Source organism: Pipistrellus hanaki, assembly GCF_964339955.1.
Source record: "Pipistrellus hanaki genome assembly, chromosome: 6".
NCBI lineage: Eukaryota > Metazoa > Chordata > Mammalia > Chiroptera > Vespertilionidae > Pipistrellus > Pipistrellus hanaki.
Window position 1 is genome coordinate 85,540,826 of NC_140508.1, and position 17,928 is coordinate 85,558,753.

Genomic DNA, 17,928 nt, shown 5'->3' on the forward strand with positions numbered 1-17,928 from the left:
TGCTTGAGTAAAGGAAGCATTAAAAAAGTTCGTAACTGTTTTATATCCAGCTGAGCTTTCCTCATTTTTCATTTTCATGAATTCTTACCCAGAGGTTTGAATGTGACAATTGTATCCACCATGGAAGCCTTTTCTTTTGCGTATCAGTCAGAACAGCATGAAACTGAGATCTCGCCTCCATCAGTAGTGCCGGTGAGCTCCGGGCTTCGGGTGTGGCGGCATTCTCCAATCGGTTCTCTGTATGTGGGAAGCACAAATGGTGCTGCTGCTTGAGACTGTTTCCAAGGCACAGGATGATGTGATGTGGTTCTCTCCTGTCCAGCAGCCAAAGGCCTTCTTATTGGCTATATTTGCATTGTGGCCTTTGCTTTTATTTTTCTGCTAGAGGCCCGGTGCACAAAATTCATGCACTCGTGGGGGGTGTCCCTCAGCCTGGCCCACGCCCTCTTGTAGGCCAGGAGCCATCAGTCGAACATCCTTAGAGCTGCTGTAGAGGCAGGAGAGGCTCCCGCCACCACCTCTGTGCTCGCCAGCCAGCCTCCTGTGGGAGTGCACTGACCATCAGGGGGCAGCTCCTGTGTTGAGCGTCTGCTCCCTGGTGGTCAGTGCACGCCATAGCAACCAGTCTTTCTGCCATTCAGTCAATTTGCATATTATCCTTTTATTATATAGGATAAATCCATTGACTTACTTTAAAAATAAGCAAGGGCTGTAAGAATTTGCACTGGGTGGGTGAGTTGGGGGGTATTCCTTGGATGACTGTGTATATTTCTATCTAGAAAGATACCACAAACAGCTATGGAGATGGTTTGGATCTTGTGGAGATTTAATGTGCAATACTGCTTAAGATTTGAATTATAGAAACACTGGAAAATACAACGTGTCTCAAATAAAAGGCTTAAAAGATACATAATTGATATCCTCTTTCTATGTGCCACCCAGTTTATCATGACTCATGCACATACAATTCTTTTTGGTATCTGCATCTAAAGGGGAAATGACAAGTTGGCAGGGAGTCTGTAGAAGTTTCGGGAATATGAGAAGATGGTAGAGAATATATAGAAGCTTCAGTGTTTCTAGTACTATGCTCTGGGCCGTCAAGCAGATGTAAGTGTGGGAGACCTTTGATTGCCCTGGGAGTCACTGCAGAGCAGCAGAGAATGGGAGAATCCAACATGGGATGCTTCAGTGGATTTGTGTCTATGAACAATAGGCCATTCAGAGCCTCAGAGGGAACTAAGGCATCTGGGAGAAGTCAGTGGCTCTAATGATGGTTTTGTTTCCATACCTTCTTCCAAGCAGGCTCAGAGACAACCTACAGTAGTGTATTATACTAACAGACATTGTACAGAAAGCTGGCCATTGTTTAGCCAGCTAATGGAAATGGTTTTTGTTTTATTTCAGTTAATGTTGAATTAGAATAGTTAAATTTTCCCGAGAGAATTAATGAAACAGGTCTAAATCCCCATGTGCTATTGTTTTTCACCAGGAGAAAATTATGTTCTTCATTTGCTGTAACAGATGGATATATTTCTCAAGGGTTTCCACCCTTGGTGTTTGCACTATGATTGGTTGGTTTCTCTTGAAATATAAAATTTTCAATCTACCTGAGTTGCTATTCATAGGATGAGTTTCAAAGGAAAAAAAAAAACAAGCAGTAGAATTAGGTATCTGATTATTTAATTCCTCCAGATTTCTCCATTTATAACCTCTAATTTCAATGGTCCCTCGAATTCAAATCTTGAGATTACCATCATGAGCAGATGCAGAGTCTGCAGTAACTGAGAAGTTGCCACTTGAAGTTCTGGCACCTCATTTATATCTACTCCTTGAGAGATTTAGTTGGATGGTCCCAAAAATAGAGTCCCCAAAGGATTTCAATTTATTGTTTTAAAAATATTTTTATTTATTTCAGAGAGGAAGGGGGAGGGAGAGAGAAATAGAAACATGAATGATGAAAGAGAATCATTGATTTGCTGCCTCCTGCATGTCCCCTACTGGGGATCAAACCCGCAACCTAGGAATGTATCCTTGACCTGGAATTGAATAGGGACCCTTCAGTCCGCAGGCTGATACTATATCTACTGAGCCAAACCTGTAAGGGCAGGGTTTCAATTAAACCCTCTTCAAGGCAAAGCTTGATCATGGTTCTGGTCTTAGATAAATAGCAACTCCTTCTGCTTCTCTTGTGGGGCTCCAGCCATCACATCCTGCTGATGTTTGGATATATCCCAGAGATTATTTAATTCCGTCTCTCCTGTGCACTTTAGAGGTAGAGCTACAGTTTATTAGTGCCGATGACAGGGAAAGTATACTGCCTCCTGCGTTATAGTCAATTAAATGCCAAGCCACTTTCTAATATTGGCCAGATATGTGAGGGCAAATAGAAAAGAATTGATGGCTAAATGTTACCTTTTCAAAAACCACACACCTATTTTATACGTTTACTAAATTATTGAGCTCAATAGCTGGCTCTGCAAGCAGAATTTTGTCCTATTACTTACGTTTCTCTATTTGCGTTTGCTACTAAACCAGCAGCATTTCATCCGCTCATGGGGAAGTTCCCGTCGACTTCCAGGGATGCTCTTGGCATTTCAGTATTGTTGTTGTGCCTCTGTGATGTGGTCTCATCCTGCTTCCAGCGTAGTGGGACATTTCCCTTCGCTACATCGTATTCATCTGAAACGTAGTAAGTGCCCCAACGCTTGTATTTTTAAAGGAATGCCATACAAGACATCGCATCCAACACGTTGCAGTGCAAATTCTTTTTTGAGAAACAAAAATGTAATCTCTACAGGCCAAATATCAATAGCATGAACATGATGTTAGGGCAAATTTTCCATCTAATTATGATGGTTTGGGACTAACGATGGGTCTTACTGAAATTCCCAAGGGCAGTTAGAGGAGAGGAAACGTTAAAAATATTTATAGACCTAGACTATGTTTGTCAGATGCAGCAGGCAGGTAGGCTCTGGAGTTGACTCAGGCAGAAGGATTCCCACTGGCATGGGCCTCGGGAGATGGACGGCAGGTAAACACAGCCTGTCTTGGCTGTGACCTGGAGCAGCTGCTGTGCAAACATGCCTGACTGCTCACCTCCAGATAATGGCGCTGAAGGTAAACAGCCTGTCTCCTCATTAAAGCCAATCTCTGTGGAGCGATAAGGGTGCCAGCGCACAGGGTTATTGAGTGGGTGTTAGAAATCCTGGAGGCTAAGTGTCAGTTCCGTGCAGAGTTCTGTTAATATCATAAGGATGCTAATTTACACCCTAAAATCATACACCTGACAGAGGTGTGTTCTCTCTGTGACTTCATGTCCTCGGTGTGGGATGCCATTCAAATGAGTGCAGAAAGAATTACCTGGCTTCTAGCTTTGTTTTTTTTTTTTTTTTTTTTTAAATATTTTTATTGATTTCAGAGAGGAAGGGAGAGGGAGAGAGAGAAAGTAACATCAATGATGAGAACCATTGATTGACTGCTTCCTGTATGCCCCACACTAGGGATCAAGTCTGCAACCCAGGCACGTGCCCTGACTGGGATTTGAACCATGACCTCCTAGGTTGACCCCCAACCATTGAGCCACACCAGCTGGGCTGTTTTAATTCAAGTGTAGACTTATTATATACTTGCTGCATACTTATGCCCCTGTGCCACTGATGTCTTTATTATTGACCAGAGGCCCGGTGCATGAATTCGTGCACGGGTGGGGTCCCTCTGGGTGTCCTGCAGCGATTGGCTGAAACCCGCAGTCCAACGCCACCTGCAGCTCCTGCCTGCTGCTCCCGCTCATCCCGGCCCGACTGTGCCTGCCACGGGCTCCTGCCTAATCAGTCCCGATCAGGAGAGGCGCGGGCTGCCACAGCAGCGCTTGCCAGCCAGAAGCTCTGTGTCTGGCGCCCTCCCAGGGGGAGTAGCCTGTGGGATTGGTCTCTTCAGCATCCCCCAAGGGATCCCAGATTGTGAGTGGGTGCAGACCAGGCGGAGGGACCACACCTGTGCACTATCGGGCCGGGGAGGGAGCCCCAGGGTGTGTCCTGCCCATCTCGCTCAGTTCCAATCGGCTGGACCTACCTGTCGGAGCATATGCCTCCTAGTGGTCAGTGTATGTCATAGCGACTAGTCGACCAGTTGGCTGTCTGCCCCCTGATGGTCAGGGCACATCACAGCAAGTGGTTGAGCATCCTTAGCATATCATTAGCATATTACGCTTTGATTGGTTTTGCGGATGTTCTGCCGTTCGGTCTATTTGCATATTACCCTTTTATTATATAGGAGGATTTATTATGTGGGATTTATAAACATTGTTGATATGTAAGAGAAATTAATCGTTGCCATATATATGGCAACCATTTCCTACTTAAAAAAATATATTTTTGCAAGTGACTCCTGCTCATGACGCCAGTGGCAGCAGTGCCACAGTGTGACGGTCACTCAGGTGTGGCCCTGGCTACCCCGCTGGCAGTGGCAGTGCCTCTGTGGCAGAGCTGCGATGTGCACAGTGCACATAGATGCTCTGAACGGGCTGGCCCGAAGCTGTTTTGGGTGAGATTCAGGAATGAGAAAGTCAAGGCAGTGCCTCTTGAAATATATTTCTTGGGTCAATTGCACCAAACATCGTATGGTCCAGTGGGCGGGAAAGGCGGGTTCTTGACCCCAGATTTGCTGAGTCAGCACCTGGGGATGGACCCTTGAATTAGTTCATTTTTAACATGCTTGCTGGGTAATTCTGAGACTGCGGACTGAAGTTTAAGAACTACTGAGGCAGGAAAATTTACCTACACCTATGGGTCCCTCAGGAAAAAGGCAACAGGTCAATGTGGACTTTTAAAGTTATATGATCAGTTTAGCTTCTCTTCATGGAAGAGGGTGTTAGCCATTTCTGCTTCTTTAAAAAAACACACCATTTTTTATTGATTTCAGAGAGGAAGAGAGAGGGAGAGATGGAAATATCAATGATGAGAGAGAATCATTGATTAACTGCTTCCTGCACGCCTCACAACCCTGGCATGTGCCCTTGATCAGAATCGAACCCAGGACCCTTCACTCCGCAGGCTGATGCTCTAACCACTGGGCAAAATCAGCTAGGGCCATTCTTGCTTCTTTTCATGTGTCACACTTTATTGATTTATAAACACTGTTCATTTGTAAAAGAAATTAATCTTGGCCATATATGTGAGAGAGAAAGAGGAAGAGAGAGAAAGAGGAAGAGAGAGAGAGAGAGAGAGAGAGAGAGAGAGAGAGAGAGAGAGGGAGAGAGAGAGAGAGAGAGAGAGAGAGAGAGAGAGAGAGAGAGAGAAGTCCTCCAGCACAAATGGGGATTGTCTTTTAAATGAGTAGGACACTAACTCCATTGTGAGAGGCGGGGAAAATGGGTGTGCGTACAGGTGGATGTGTAGGTTTCGCAGAGGAAGCTGAGTGGATTCGAGATTGATGACTTGTTTTCTCAGTAAACAATAGGATTAGATCACCAGCTTGGAATGAGAGGGGAAGAGGAGGTGTGAGGTGTGAGGACAAAGAAGGCATGGAATAGTAATGCCGTCTAATGAGAGGGGACGCCTGTCAAAGAATCAGGATTATAAAGCTGCAGTGGATATTACTCTGTGATTGAGATCCTGTGTTTAAAATGAAAAGTCACCTCCCTTGAATCAGCTGTTTAGTTGTTTGTGTGCGGACAGAGCTGGAGGGTGAGAGATTCGGGACATGTAAGTGGGACAGCAGGGCCAGGAGGCCACTGAGAGGTGACTGGAGTAGGCCTCCTGAGGCCTGATTCGATAAGGAAGGAAGCGGAGCTAACAGTCGGTGAGAAAGTGGTGGGATTCCAAAAAATCCATGGGGGTTTGGATGAAGGGGAGGAATTGCAACAGTTCCTTAATGACTTAAGCACGGGAGCTGGGAGGAGGAGGAGGAGGAGGCATCCCAGTGCTGCCATGCTGGGTTATGATAAGGAAGGGGGCGCTGAGGGGGAGTGGGGCGGATGGGGGTCTGAGGACTAACAGCTGGGTGTCAGATGCCTCACCTGTGAGGTCACTGAGGTCTGTGAACACCCTCAGTAATTGGGGAAGTCTGTGGCCAGACTTCCCTGGGCCAGCATATGAGTCTTCAGTGAAAGTGGGGACACTATTAAGATGGAGGTCAGCAAATGGCAGAATAAAGGGAGGGGGTAAGCAGGCCCCATGCGTCTGAAAGGCTGAGGCTTTGTGCAAGTGGAGGAGATCACGGTCCAGATGTGGCTGGAGAGCGAAGAGGAGAAGTGCCCCACACAGGTGAAGGGGTCGGACCTCAAACGCAAATAAAAGGAAACGCCATTCTAAAAGCAATGAAATGCTAGTGCGCACAACAATAAAACTTAGAGCAGCAAAGAAAGAAAGGAAAAGCATAAAGATGCTAAAGTACAAGCAATGTATCACTGACGTGTTCGTGTGGGGCTCACAGGCTGCGCTCTCACATGAGCAAGCAGCCTCCGGAGCGGAGCTCCCCGGGAAACATGAGCGAGAAGAGTCAATAGACAGTGAAAACAGATGTTACCGGAGTGAAACAAATTCTTCACTTATATGGGCTGAAAATAATACCTAGCTCTGATAACCTCTCATTATTCTTCTGTCCCCGGCCCCCCCCCCCCCCCCCCCCCCCCCCCCCGACAATCGGGAAAAGATAATAAAAACAGTGTTAATCATTTTATTGCCGAAAACATAACCCTTTGTAACTTACAAACCAACTTCAAAGAGCCAACAAATGACCAAGCAAGGAACTGGTACCCAAATAACTCACCAACTTTTATGTTGGAACTTGAAGGAAAGCACCTTGTTTTAAGCACTTTCAAAGATTACCATTAGAGTTTTAAAGTATTTGTAAAATAGCAAAAGAAAAATCAGTTAGACTAAGTACAGCTTGATGACGAAGTGTTTAGTAATTCTGATATAACTAAGTGGACTGTAGGCAAATAATAGATTACTGTTTTAAAAGTGTTTGACGGATAACAGGTTGATTCATTTATAGTTTTGTGCTAATATTTAGTATACTTTTGTGGATAACCTGCAACTGGGAGGCAAGTTCTGTTTCCTGGTGCTGGTGATTAGGTGGACTGGTGTATCCCATGCAACGTGAAGTAGGTCTTAGAAATACTAAAAATTCCAAAAAGGCTGGAATTTATCAACAGAACGAGAAAATGAGGCAGTACTTTTGAAAGTTTGGGGTTTCAAATGTCTTTCCCACATAGCTATGGCCGTTTTAGCCAATGGTCCACACACCTTTAACCTCCTACTAAATTGGCTGACAGTCAAATGTTGATATAAATTCGGAAATGAATTGTGTACATAATTAAAAACATCAAGTCAGAAGTGAATATGTAACTTTCGAAGCTATATAATTAAAATTCTGTCAGAACATGACTTGAGTGAAGATTATGAGACTAAGAACTTTATACATGAATATAAAACATGTTCAGGTGAAGAGCAATACATAGTCCTAAATACCGACTTTTTTCCCTTATAAATGTTTCAGGGCAAACACAGTTAGATCAAGCAACTGAAATAGAGGTTAATGATGCGTAGCAGATATATCTGGAATTCAATGTAAAATAGCTCAGGATGGTATTTTGGTTGATATTAAATAATTAAATATTTATAATGCACTAATTTTTGTTCTCAAGGATTGCCTCTTTAGAAGTCAGGTACTTTGTAAACTTTAAACGCTGTTTTGAACTATGTATACATAACATTTAAGTCATTATTTCTTCTCTTTTGTTAAGACAAATTGATCTGAGCTCCAGCTTGCGATGTGGATTTGAATGATGATTATTCCTTATAGGGTAAAGTCTACTTCTTAGGGCTATGGGACGACCTAAGTCTATGATTCAGAAGAAAGCACCTAAGGGAAGTCTAGAATTCTCCCCAAAAGGCAGCTCACTGAAAAGAACATGCCTTCAAAGTACTGTTAGAATGGGAGAGGTCCTAAAAGGCAATTTAAAACATTTAGGAATAAAAAGAATATCAATGTGTAATCCTAAAAAACAACCCCCCAAAATAAAAACAATCCAATTTGAAAGATTGAAAGATTGGTGAATAATACTGCTATTTTTTTCTTGTATTTCCCATGGTTTTATGTAACTGATGGATCTTAATATCAATAGTTATTAAAGATGGTCACTCTGGCATTTGTTAGACAACCTGAAAAACATACTTGAAGATACCAGGAGTCTCAAGAAAACACTTTTTTAATGATATGTCCTATCAAAGGAACAAGTCAACTACTTGTGATCACTCCCTTTAATTTATTAACTAATAATTGATTAATAATTATGTTTTCTTCAAACTCCTGGGTCCAAGTATACTCAAGCATATTTGAATAAATGCCCTTCGATTTTATTTCTGGAAAAACTACCCATCATTAATAGAGCCCCCAAATGCAGGAAAAACTGAAATAAAGACACCCTGTGAATGACTTTATTTACACCTCTGCGTTTGGCATGCTACAGAACATCACAATTTTACAGTCAACAGAGTTCAAATTAGACATATATTGTGGCTTTAAAAATATTGACATCATCTGCTAGAACATAGAGCAAAACAGCTATAGGTAAAATAGTTATTTCCCCAACCCCCGTTGAGAAGTGTGGGAAGTTAAGTATTCTTTGATCTGTAACACCGTGGGAAACCTGAGTGATCGGGGGTAGTAATCCTTATAAGATGTTGTCATATCCAGTTTTACTTTAATTAACTCATATTGACACTGGATTTAGAAAAGAGAAGAAAGTTCCTTTACCATGCAATGGTAAATTTACTCCTGACTAACAATGCTTTGATTCTATTTACAGACTTTTAACCAGATAATACTGTATAGCAAACACACAGAAATGTACATTATTAAAATTTGAAGCTAGAAAAATATGCCATAGGATATAATTTGGAATCTATAAATTGGAGCATCTATAAACCAAGAACATATTGACGAATCAAATCAGAAATGTGAAGTTTACACTAGTGCGAAAATTCAGTTGGCAGTGGGATAGAGTAATGAAATGGGATTGCCTAGTACAATTTCATTTGTGTTAACACAATATCATCATCTCTGTTAAAAGTTCCTAGTTGATCCCTTCAAAATAGCAGCAGAGGGCTGTTCAAAAAAGTGGTAAATTCAATTCAAACTAACAGTACAGCATTACTTGACTGAACAATTCTAACTTTCCCCAGTAAACATTTTACATGTTCTAAACACTTTTTAAGGAAGACCTTTAAAAAATTCCCCCAAAGCTTAACCATGCAGCTCAGCTTAAGTAAAACATTCTAACAGAGGAGCTGTATAGCAGAGAGCTGACTATAAATGAATAACACTTAACTGAACACACAATCTGAAAATACAGCGCAGTTCCTGCCTGCTTCCCGTGAAGGTGACCTGCCACTAGAGAGGACACCCGTGGCACGTGTTACCTGCTTCAGCCTGGGAAGCACACGTGGCAGTTTCCCGAGTGAAGTCTGAGGTGCAGCAGGAAAGGGAGGCCTGAATGTGAAACCCTGCACCCTCACCCGGAGGCGATACCCGTCACTATGGCGTCTACACTAAACACAGACTAGAAGCAGAAAAGTCTTGACATAAGAATTCTAGCTGCAGCCCCATCTCAAGATTCAGACTCAGACCAGATGGGTCAGTTGGCCCCAAATGGATCCCGCCCTGCTGCCACTCTCCTATGGAATTCCCTCCCGGGAAACATGCCCTAATCGGCGGTTTGCTGGACCTGGTGCAGCTATTAAGGTTGGAGCCCTTGGTGGCTTGTAAACTTGGCTAGGTTGCCAGATTCTTTTTTCTTTAATGGCTGACCATGGTCTGAATATGTGGTTGGATTTTTATTTATGTTATCTGTGAAATTGACAGGGTATTTGGCACAACTTTCAAACTCTTCCCACATACGTGAACACACATTGCATGTTCAGTTCTTTTTACATGTTGCAGGAAGTACATAGCAAGTCAAGAAACACCAAGAGATGTTTGCCAACTACATGTGAAGGCCAGTGCTTCTACCTGGCTGAGTGGGATTTCCCCCACATGCTGGAGAGGCACTGCAGGCCACACAGGAGCAGAGAAAGTGCTGTCCCTGATTCCTCTGGGACTAACAGAAGAAAAGCGTGTACCCATGCTAAGGAGAGTTCTTGCCCAACCACCCGCGTCCATCTCTTTCCTCCCTGTGGTCGGAGGAAACTTTGGCCCACACTGTCCTTAGCCCCTGGCTGTGCATCACAGATCCCCTTGTCAGCTTTTTGGTGGTGGGAATCGGAGCTAACTCTCAATCCCTGAGAAGGAGTGTGCTGGGACCTTGGCTACTTAGTGTACTGCACGGTACTGTACTTGGTGATTCGACTTCGGGCTGTGCTCGGGGAAGTGGATCCGAGGGTCTGGCTAAAGTGATGGTCAGAGGAGCTCCGCACATGGCCGATGGTGGCCGTCCCCGCCATGCTGCTACTCAGGCCCCCGCCTCCTCCCAGGCTGCTCAGCCCGATGCCACCACCACCCATTCCAGCTTCACTGCCAACCAGGCCACTGCCGACTGTGCCACTGCCACCAACCATCCCCGCTGAGCCACTAAATCCGGTTGCGCCAGAGCCAGAAACCACCCTCTCGGTCACAATTACATTGTGGGCATTGGAGAGCTCGGGGTGCAGACCGAAGCTGCCCATCATGCCAGAAGTTGGTCGGATTACCCTCTCTGTCACTACCACGTTGGAAGACTCTCTGGGATCAGGGATGGTGAACGTGGTGGGTAGACTTGAACCTGGTGCTATTACCCTTTCTGTCACTACCACGTTGGAAGATTCTCTGGTATCAGGGATGGTGAACGTGGTGGGTAGACTTGAACCTGGTGCTATTACCCTTTCTGTCACTATGACGTTTGACCCCTCTCTTAAGTCAGGCATCTCTAGCATTCCATGCAAATCGGCACCAGAGATTGGGCCGACCACCCTCTCTGTCACCACCACGTTAGAGGCATGCCGGTTATCATGGATGTGGACAGAGGGCTTCAGAGTGCCGGAGGTGGTGTAAGACTCGGTCACGGTGACATTACCATAGCCCAGAGGGTCAGGGATAGACATGGGATGCTGAACACCGGGCCCAGAGGGGTAGGCACTCTCAGAAATGACCGTAGTGGTGCCATAGTGTGGGGAGATGGGTGGGTGGCCGCTAGCCATGGGCTCTGTTGCCTGCTGAGGGTAAATGGGTTCAGTGCTCTCAGGCCAAGGGAGATCAAAATCTGGATATGATTCGACATTCTTCCCCAGGCTGATATCTGCCAGCTTCTTAAACTTAGGCCCTAGTGTGTCCAAGCAACTGTCATCGAAGTCTTCTCCAATGAAGCTACAGCAGCCCACAGAGCCAGCGGGGGAGCCCACCCCTTCAATGTCATATATGAGCAGACAGTCATTGGATGGGCGTCCTTCGTCTTCATCGGCATACGCATATGCTTTCTAAATTTGCAGAGGAGAGAGAAAACGAGGTCATGGATACATATCTAACAACCATAGACTTATGTCTTACTTATTTCTTACAGGGCGTTACCAAAGGAAAATAGGAAAAACAAAATTCTAACATCTACTAGAGGTGTTCTGAGAATCATGGAACTGCATGAAAGAATTTGCTTAGAAGTTACTTAAGCTGTAATTCCAATGATATATTTTGATTTTTAAAATTCATGTAGGTGGACTTTGTAATGGTGGACTTTGGACACAAAAGCACACACATACACACAAAATCACATGAATTATTTTGTAACCAAGGTTGGAGGAAGTACTTAAAAATGCTAAGTTTGAATACACAAAATTGTGCGTTTTCTTAGGGTTATTTATACAAGTGGGATTGGTAGGAGAGAGTGATTGGAGACCTGAGGGCAGGGGTCCATCTGTGAACAAGCCTCTGTGCCATGTTAAGGAGTTTAGACTTCAGGCCACAGGCAAACACAGCGGGGAGCAGTGGCTGCTTCTAAGTGGGGAGTAGCAGCCTAGGTGAGAGGCTTAGCTGTCATGTCAGCAGCGCCATAGAGCATCGCGCACAGAGGCTGGAGCCTAGCGAGGGGGGGCCTGCCCAAGCCCCACGGGAGCAGGGGAGGCTGGGGGATAGCAGAGGGTGCCAGACGGGGAGGAGGGCACGGGGCAGAGCCCTTACCTGGCAGAAGTAGCTTTCCATAAAGTCCATGTTCAGACCTTCTCTACATTCCCTCATAGAATTTCTTCTTAATGTTCCAGAATATTCCTGACAGATCTCAGGTCCTCCTGATGATTTAACTCCATCCGTTAGTTCAAATCCTGTTATCCTTTCTTCTCCTTCCATCTCTTGCATTTCTCTGCCACCATACTCATTTGTATAAACCCCTGAAAGTGAAGGCCAAGTTAAATTTCCTTTATCTAGTGTGCTGGAGAGGAAAAACCAGTGCCTTACTTTATGTATGGTTCTTCATTTAAGTATGCATTGTGAGCAAAGGAAAAAGGAAAAAAGAAAGTGATACTTAAATACAGGAACTATAAATATATTCAGTTCAAAATAATAGTAATTAATTTGGTAACTTGGCAATTATTGTTCAGTATTTGTTGGTAACTATATGTTGAACTAGAAGCAAGGGGCTGCATAGTGGTTATAAAAACCTATGCTTTACATATTTTTATTTAATTTTTTTTTCAATTACAGTTTACATTCAATATTATTTTGTATTAATTTCCGCTGATTAGATTTACAGTGCTCCCCCAGTTATTTCCAGTACCCAACTGGCACCATACATAGTTATCATGAGGACTTTGATTTTAAATTAACAAAAATTGGGAGGGGGGGAGGAGAATGACCAAATTCTGAAAGTTAAACGGTATAAGAACACCCCAACGTACTGTATTAGAAGCACGGGCCCAGAGAAGGCCCAAGAACCACGGCTTTCAGAGAGGAAGCCATGGCGACGGCGAGGGGAAAGTCTGCCTTTGAATTTGCACGTGGGTGCGGTGTGAATGGAAGCCGCACATATGCCAAGCAGGGAGCTAAAGCCATGGCCTGGCTGATGGACGAGCCGTGGACAGGGCCGTGTTGACACGGGAGGTGTCCCGTGCTTCCCTATTCTAAATGTCGTGATGCTGGGAACAGTGCGTGTGCACACGTCTGTCACTTTGGTGCTCTCACTGTGCCTTGTGGAGGTCTGTGTAAATATCTGTAGACTTAATGAGAGACTCGGTGTATGCATAAAGCCTGCTGGTTTGACAAGTCTTAGAATTGACTGGACATCAGTGAGCAGGAAGATACCAGTTTCCACTTTTGAGGTGTGGGGATGTCGGTGACGTTAACAACAACGGATGCAGGAGGAGATACGGTTTTAAACACCAGCATGTCCATCCTTTGCATAAGGTCCAGTTCTACAAGTTATAAATATTCCTGTGCGTCTTACATTTTAAATAGTCAACTTGGAAAAGCCATGATTGCAAGTTTGAGAGAGGCTGAGAGAAAAATCAGAGAATCAGTGTGTATTTACCTTCAAAAGAAGGAAAGATGGCACAACTCTTCAAAGATATGAGGTTTCTAAAAACCAGTTGTTCTTTTTGTTGGCGTCACAGTTATTCGCTTCCTGTGACATCCTCATTCTCCCCGGGTTCTGCCTGGGACCGGATGTGCTGATGGCCTCACCGTGTGCCAGGAGAAACCCCACCCGTGCACACCCCTCAGAGGAGAGCGCTACGAGACACTCACTTTCAATCTGAGAAACTGGACAAATCTTTTCAGGTCAACGTTCAGGCTGATGCTGAGAATGGATGCAGTTTTTAATTTTGTCATGATGACAGCTGACTCCAGCATGATTCTGAACCATTCGTGAATTGTGGAGGTGGAATCTCATCTCAATAAATGAGCACAGGTCTATTTTAACAGGTTGTCTTTTCATTGTAATTAGCACTTTTGGGGTGCATAGGATTTAACCCCATGCCAAAAATAGACTTGTGGTTATAATTCAGTTATTTTTTTCTACTTATAGACATCCTAATCGGGCCATTTCCCAAGTTCTCTCTGATGATTGAAGAAGATATAGGAATAACAATTACTGTGGGTTTTCCCTTTTCATTTAGTATGTGAATTAGTCATTTTAAAAGGAATAATAGAAACAACTTTAAAGACAAGTGTAATCATTGAGAAACTGAGGTATGCAAAGAGGGAACAAGATTCCTTCGGAGTCATTTGAGTTGCTAAAATAAGAGGAATGGTACCTGAAGTGTCAATGCATGGGATGCCTCCGGGCACTATCTGTGTCACAGGGATGGTGGTGATGATCTGCAAGATAAGAAACAAGGTTTTCCCATGTGTAATGACTCTTCTCTCTCTTCTCTCTCTCCTTACACATTGGGTTAGCTCTCAAATCACCTCTGAACATCGCTTAGGAAACGTTGGAAATCCATGTAAAGCAAGAACTGCCTTCAGAAAGCCTTCCCTGGTTACGTCCATCTAATTGGAGGTACCTGTGCTTTATCTTCATTGTGCCCCCCCCGTCCTCCCCCTGTCCCCCCCCCAGCCCAGCACAGACTGCCAGTGGTCACGGTCTGGTTTCATGTGCAGAAGACTGAGTTTAGGCGACTACCACAGGTCATTTCTTACAGACTGGCACTCACCCCAGTCTCAGGCCCTGGTCCTTCCACGGCCCACGGATGGATCGCCCCTTCTGAACATTCAGGAACAGGCTCGAAGCCGGCTCCTCCCCCAGGGGCGCCTCCACAGTCGCAGCAGATCAACAAGAATGGGACCACTGGGGGTGACAGGAGAGGAGTATTGGCACGTTAAAAAAAAATCTTGCTTTTTGTGACTAAATTTGAATCCCTAATATAACGCCATTTGATCCTAAAATTATTATGAAGGCTATAGAAAATGACCTGTATAATGGTGAGATGCTAAAATCAATGTGAGCTTCAGTATACTATTGTAGATTGTAACACATTTTCATTTGTTATATCAGATTCAGGCTACAAATAGTATCGTAGTATGATCACAGATTATTCTTCTCCATGCTGTCACTCATGAACATAGGGAACGAGAGAGAAAAGAAAGCTGGGAGGCCAGTCCATATGTTTGGTGTTTTGTGTTCCCTCTTCCATGTCTTTATTTTTCTCCTTCCACACATGCCCACCTTTTTATTTCAACGGTAACATCTTGTTCATGCTTTAAGAAGTTATCCTCTTTGAGGCTCTTATTTGCCCTTAAATATCTTTTCTTGAAATTACTCATGCTCAAATAGAGAACATTACGCTGCCTCACACTGCCTTTTCCGATCAATCAGAAGTTTCTAGCCCATTAATACCATAAAATGATCTTAAGTAGCAATTTGGAATGAATGGGTGGATGAAGAAAAGAATGTGTAAATTTTTTAGACAATGAGGAAGGAGGGAATGAAAAAAAAAAAAAAGGAAGAGGGCAGGGGGAATGGAGTGAGGATAGTGATGAAGGGGAGGGGAATGCTGGGCCAGCCCGGGTTCCAGAGAAGCAAGGCCACGTCTGTGCACTCCTCTTGGACCTGCCTGCCACTCCCCCCACCCCCCCACCTGGAGGACAGCATGTTGTCCCAGTGTGTTCCCAGGAATAGGTGTTAGTGAAAAGCCCACACATATGCTTCCCTGTCCATTTCAATCAATTGCTTCTCCTTGTCTTCTCTGCTCAAATAGCAATGGGACCTGCCTCTTACAGGGCAGCCCATCACATTGAGATGGAATGCGCAAAAAGTTTTTATCTTCCACTGCCGAGCAATTGGATTTTTAAAAAATCTCAGAAGTCCAGCACTAGATGTAGAAATATATTGGTAATTGAACACAATACAAATTTTAAAAAATACTTTTTATCAAAAGATCAGAAAATGTCTCCCAATTTTGGGCTGGGGAGTGGGGATGGGCTGTTAAAGTACTTACATCCTAGGACCAAGAATCCCATGATGAGCAGTCCAATGCCGGCAGGACCAAAATGCACGTTGTCTGGGAACATGGGCACGCCTAGTGGTTCTTTGTTATACTCATCTGTTCCGCCGCCTCCATCAATGCCTTCGGTGTTGACTTCACCAGGACCAGTGCCGAATTCACCGGTAGTAACCTCAGGACCCGGGCCAACCCCATTGTCGGTGATATATTTTGGAGTGGTTTCAGTTTGCCAGTCAGAACCTTCAAGATCAATATTAATTGTACCAGTACACGTTCTTTGAAGATCATCTGTAACAAGGGTCAAAATGGAAGAAATCATTCATAAATTTAGTGTAATCATTGAGGGACAATATGAAACTATTTTCTTTTTGCATCAATATTATTTTGATGTCTTTATTCCCATTCACTCAGTAACTTCCTCGGTTCTCCCTTGTTCACGACTCATTTTTAACATCCAACTGTTAGGACTGTTAGCGCTCCTGGAAAACTATCTCGTGTAGAGAAGCATAGACAGTAAACACCATGTTGTGCCTGCGTTGGCCAGTGCTGCGTTGTAAGCCCTGGGGAAGGCATTCTTAGACTGCTGGTTTTTGGTTTTATTGCACATTTCTTATGTTAGAGCTAGATTTTTTTTTTTTTTGGTGGCTTTTATTGTATTTCTTCTTCAATTATGTTTGTGCTTTTCCTTTTATGGGCTGGCAGAATGAACAGATTGGGAGCAAGTTAGTAAATCGCTTTTACAAAATTTTTTTTAGTGAGAAAGCAGCATATTCCCAAACTCACAGCCACCAAGCACTTCCAGGAGAGGGAACTGGCGCTGTTGGAGGTGGGGAAATTTTCATTTCGATAAGAAGGTGAGACCCATTTGTTTCACTAGCAGATATTCCAGTGTGCTTTCTTCTTGTCCTTAAAAGTTTAAGTAAGCTATTATGTTCCTTGACTAAACACAGGGGTAGGGAGATTTGTGATTTGTTTCAACTTAATTGCTCTACCTTAGCTATTTATTTCATCTAGTCAACCAACCAACCAACCAACCAACCAGCTAGTATTTCAAAACAGTAGACTAATTTTTTAGTGCATTTGATACAAAAGATAGTGCATCAGAATCCATCTGCTTTTCATCAGCAGGTGCCTGGGGCTGAACCAGAGCTGTAGTAATGACTGCAGAAGGGCTCAGGGTACCACTGTGATGATAAGTATGGTTTCTATCTCATTGTGGCAGTGTGTGTATTAACACCTGTCAATACCTATTATCGATATTGCTTTTGATATTTATTTTAGATAATGCTATAAGTAACATTGATGTGCATTCAGCCTTTTATATTTAGGGATTATCCTAAGGTTATTGAAACTGGGTAAAAATCAAGGAATGATTCTGTTTGGCATTGTTGTTATTATCCCAGTTACAAATATGTAAGCTCTGTTGTCAGACTTTGTCCATTGATATAACCCTAGAACCCAGTACAATGGCTGACATTTGGTTAGGATTCAATATATAGATTCTGACTAAATGAATAAAGAAGTCCCTGGAGTGCATAACAGAGACAAGTTTAAATCCAATCTATGATATCAAATTCCATGCCCTTTCATCTCAGTTATGCTGATTCTAACGTTATTGGTTTTGGTCTAATTTTTACCATTTTCATTACCTGTAATATTTACCCCCCTTTTTGATGAGAAAAGGCATGCTTTCTGTTTACCATAAGCCTAACAATGTTGTAAGCAAAGTTTCCATTTTCTCTTCATGTCTCCATTGAAGCTTGATGTTGGATGTAAAACTGGAGTAAGCTAGCAATTACTTGAGGTCATTTCAACACTGAATCATAATAAGCTTCATCTTTAAATGGAATCACATTTCTGTTTGCGATATATGTTTTAAAACTACTCTTATTTTGATTAATTGTGGAAAAACATTATAATTGGTAAAAATTCTGAATTGTTGAATGACTTTAAAGGAATGCTATTTATTATTTATTATTTTTTAAATCTGCAAAGCAAGTGGAAATAGTCAACCCATTTTTAGGAT

The 17,928-nt window shown here is 43.4% G+C and overlaps 1 protein-coding gene across 1 annotated transcript in view; it reads right to left on the reverse strand.

The window, feature by feature from the left end:
- Nucleotides 1-17,928, reverse strand: part of DSG4 (desmoglein 4) — a gene marked incomplete at its 3' end in the record, with an annotated part of 71,247 nt that overhangs the window by 31,583 nt on the left and 21,736 nt on the right. Inside the window, exons 12-17 of the mRNA XM_084889071.1 lie at nucleotides 15,897-16,190; nucleotides 14,613-14,746; nucleotides 14,214-14,277; nucleotides 12,148-12,353; nucleotides 10,315-11,453; nucleotides 176-237 (exon numbers count right to left, since the gene is read on the reverse strand). Of these exons, the coding sequence (XP_084745197.1) occupies nucleotides 176-237; nucleotides 10,315-11,453; nucleotides 12,148-12,353; nucleotides 14,214-14,277; nucleotides 14,613-14,746; nucleotides 15,897-16,190 (1,899 nt within the window). The remainder of the gene's footprint in view (nucleotides 1-175; nucleotides 238-10,314; nucleotides 11,454-12,147; nucleotides 12,354-14,213; nucleotides 14,278-14,612; nucleotides 14,747-15,896; nucleotides 16,191-17,928) is intronic.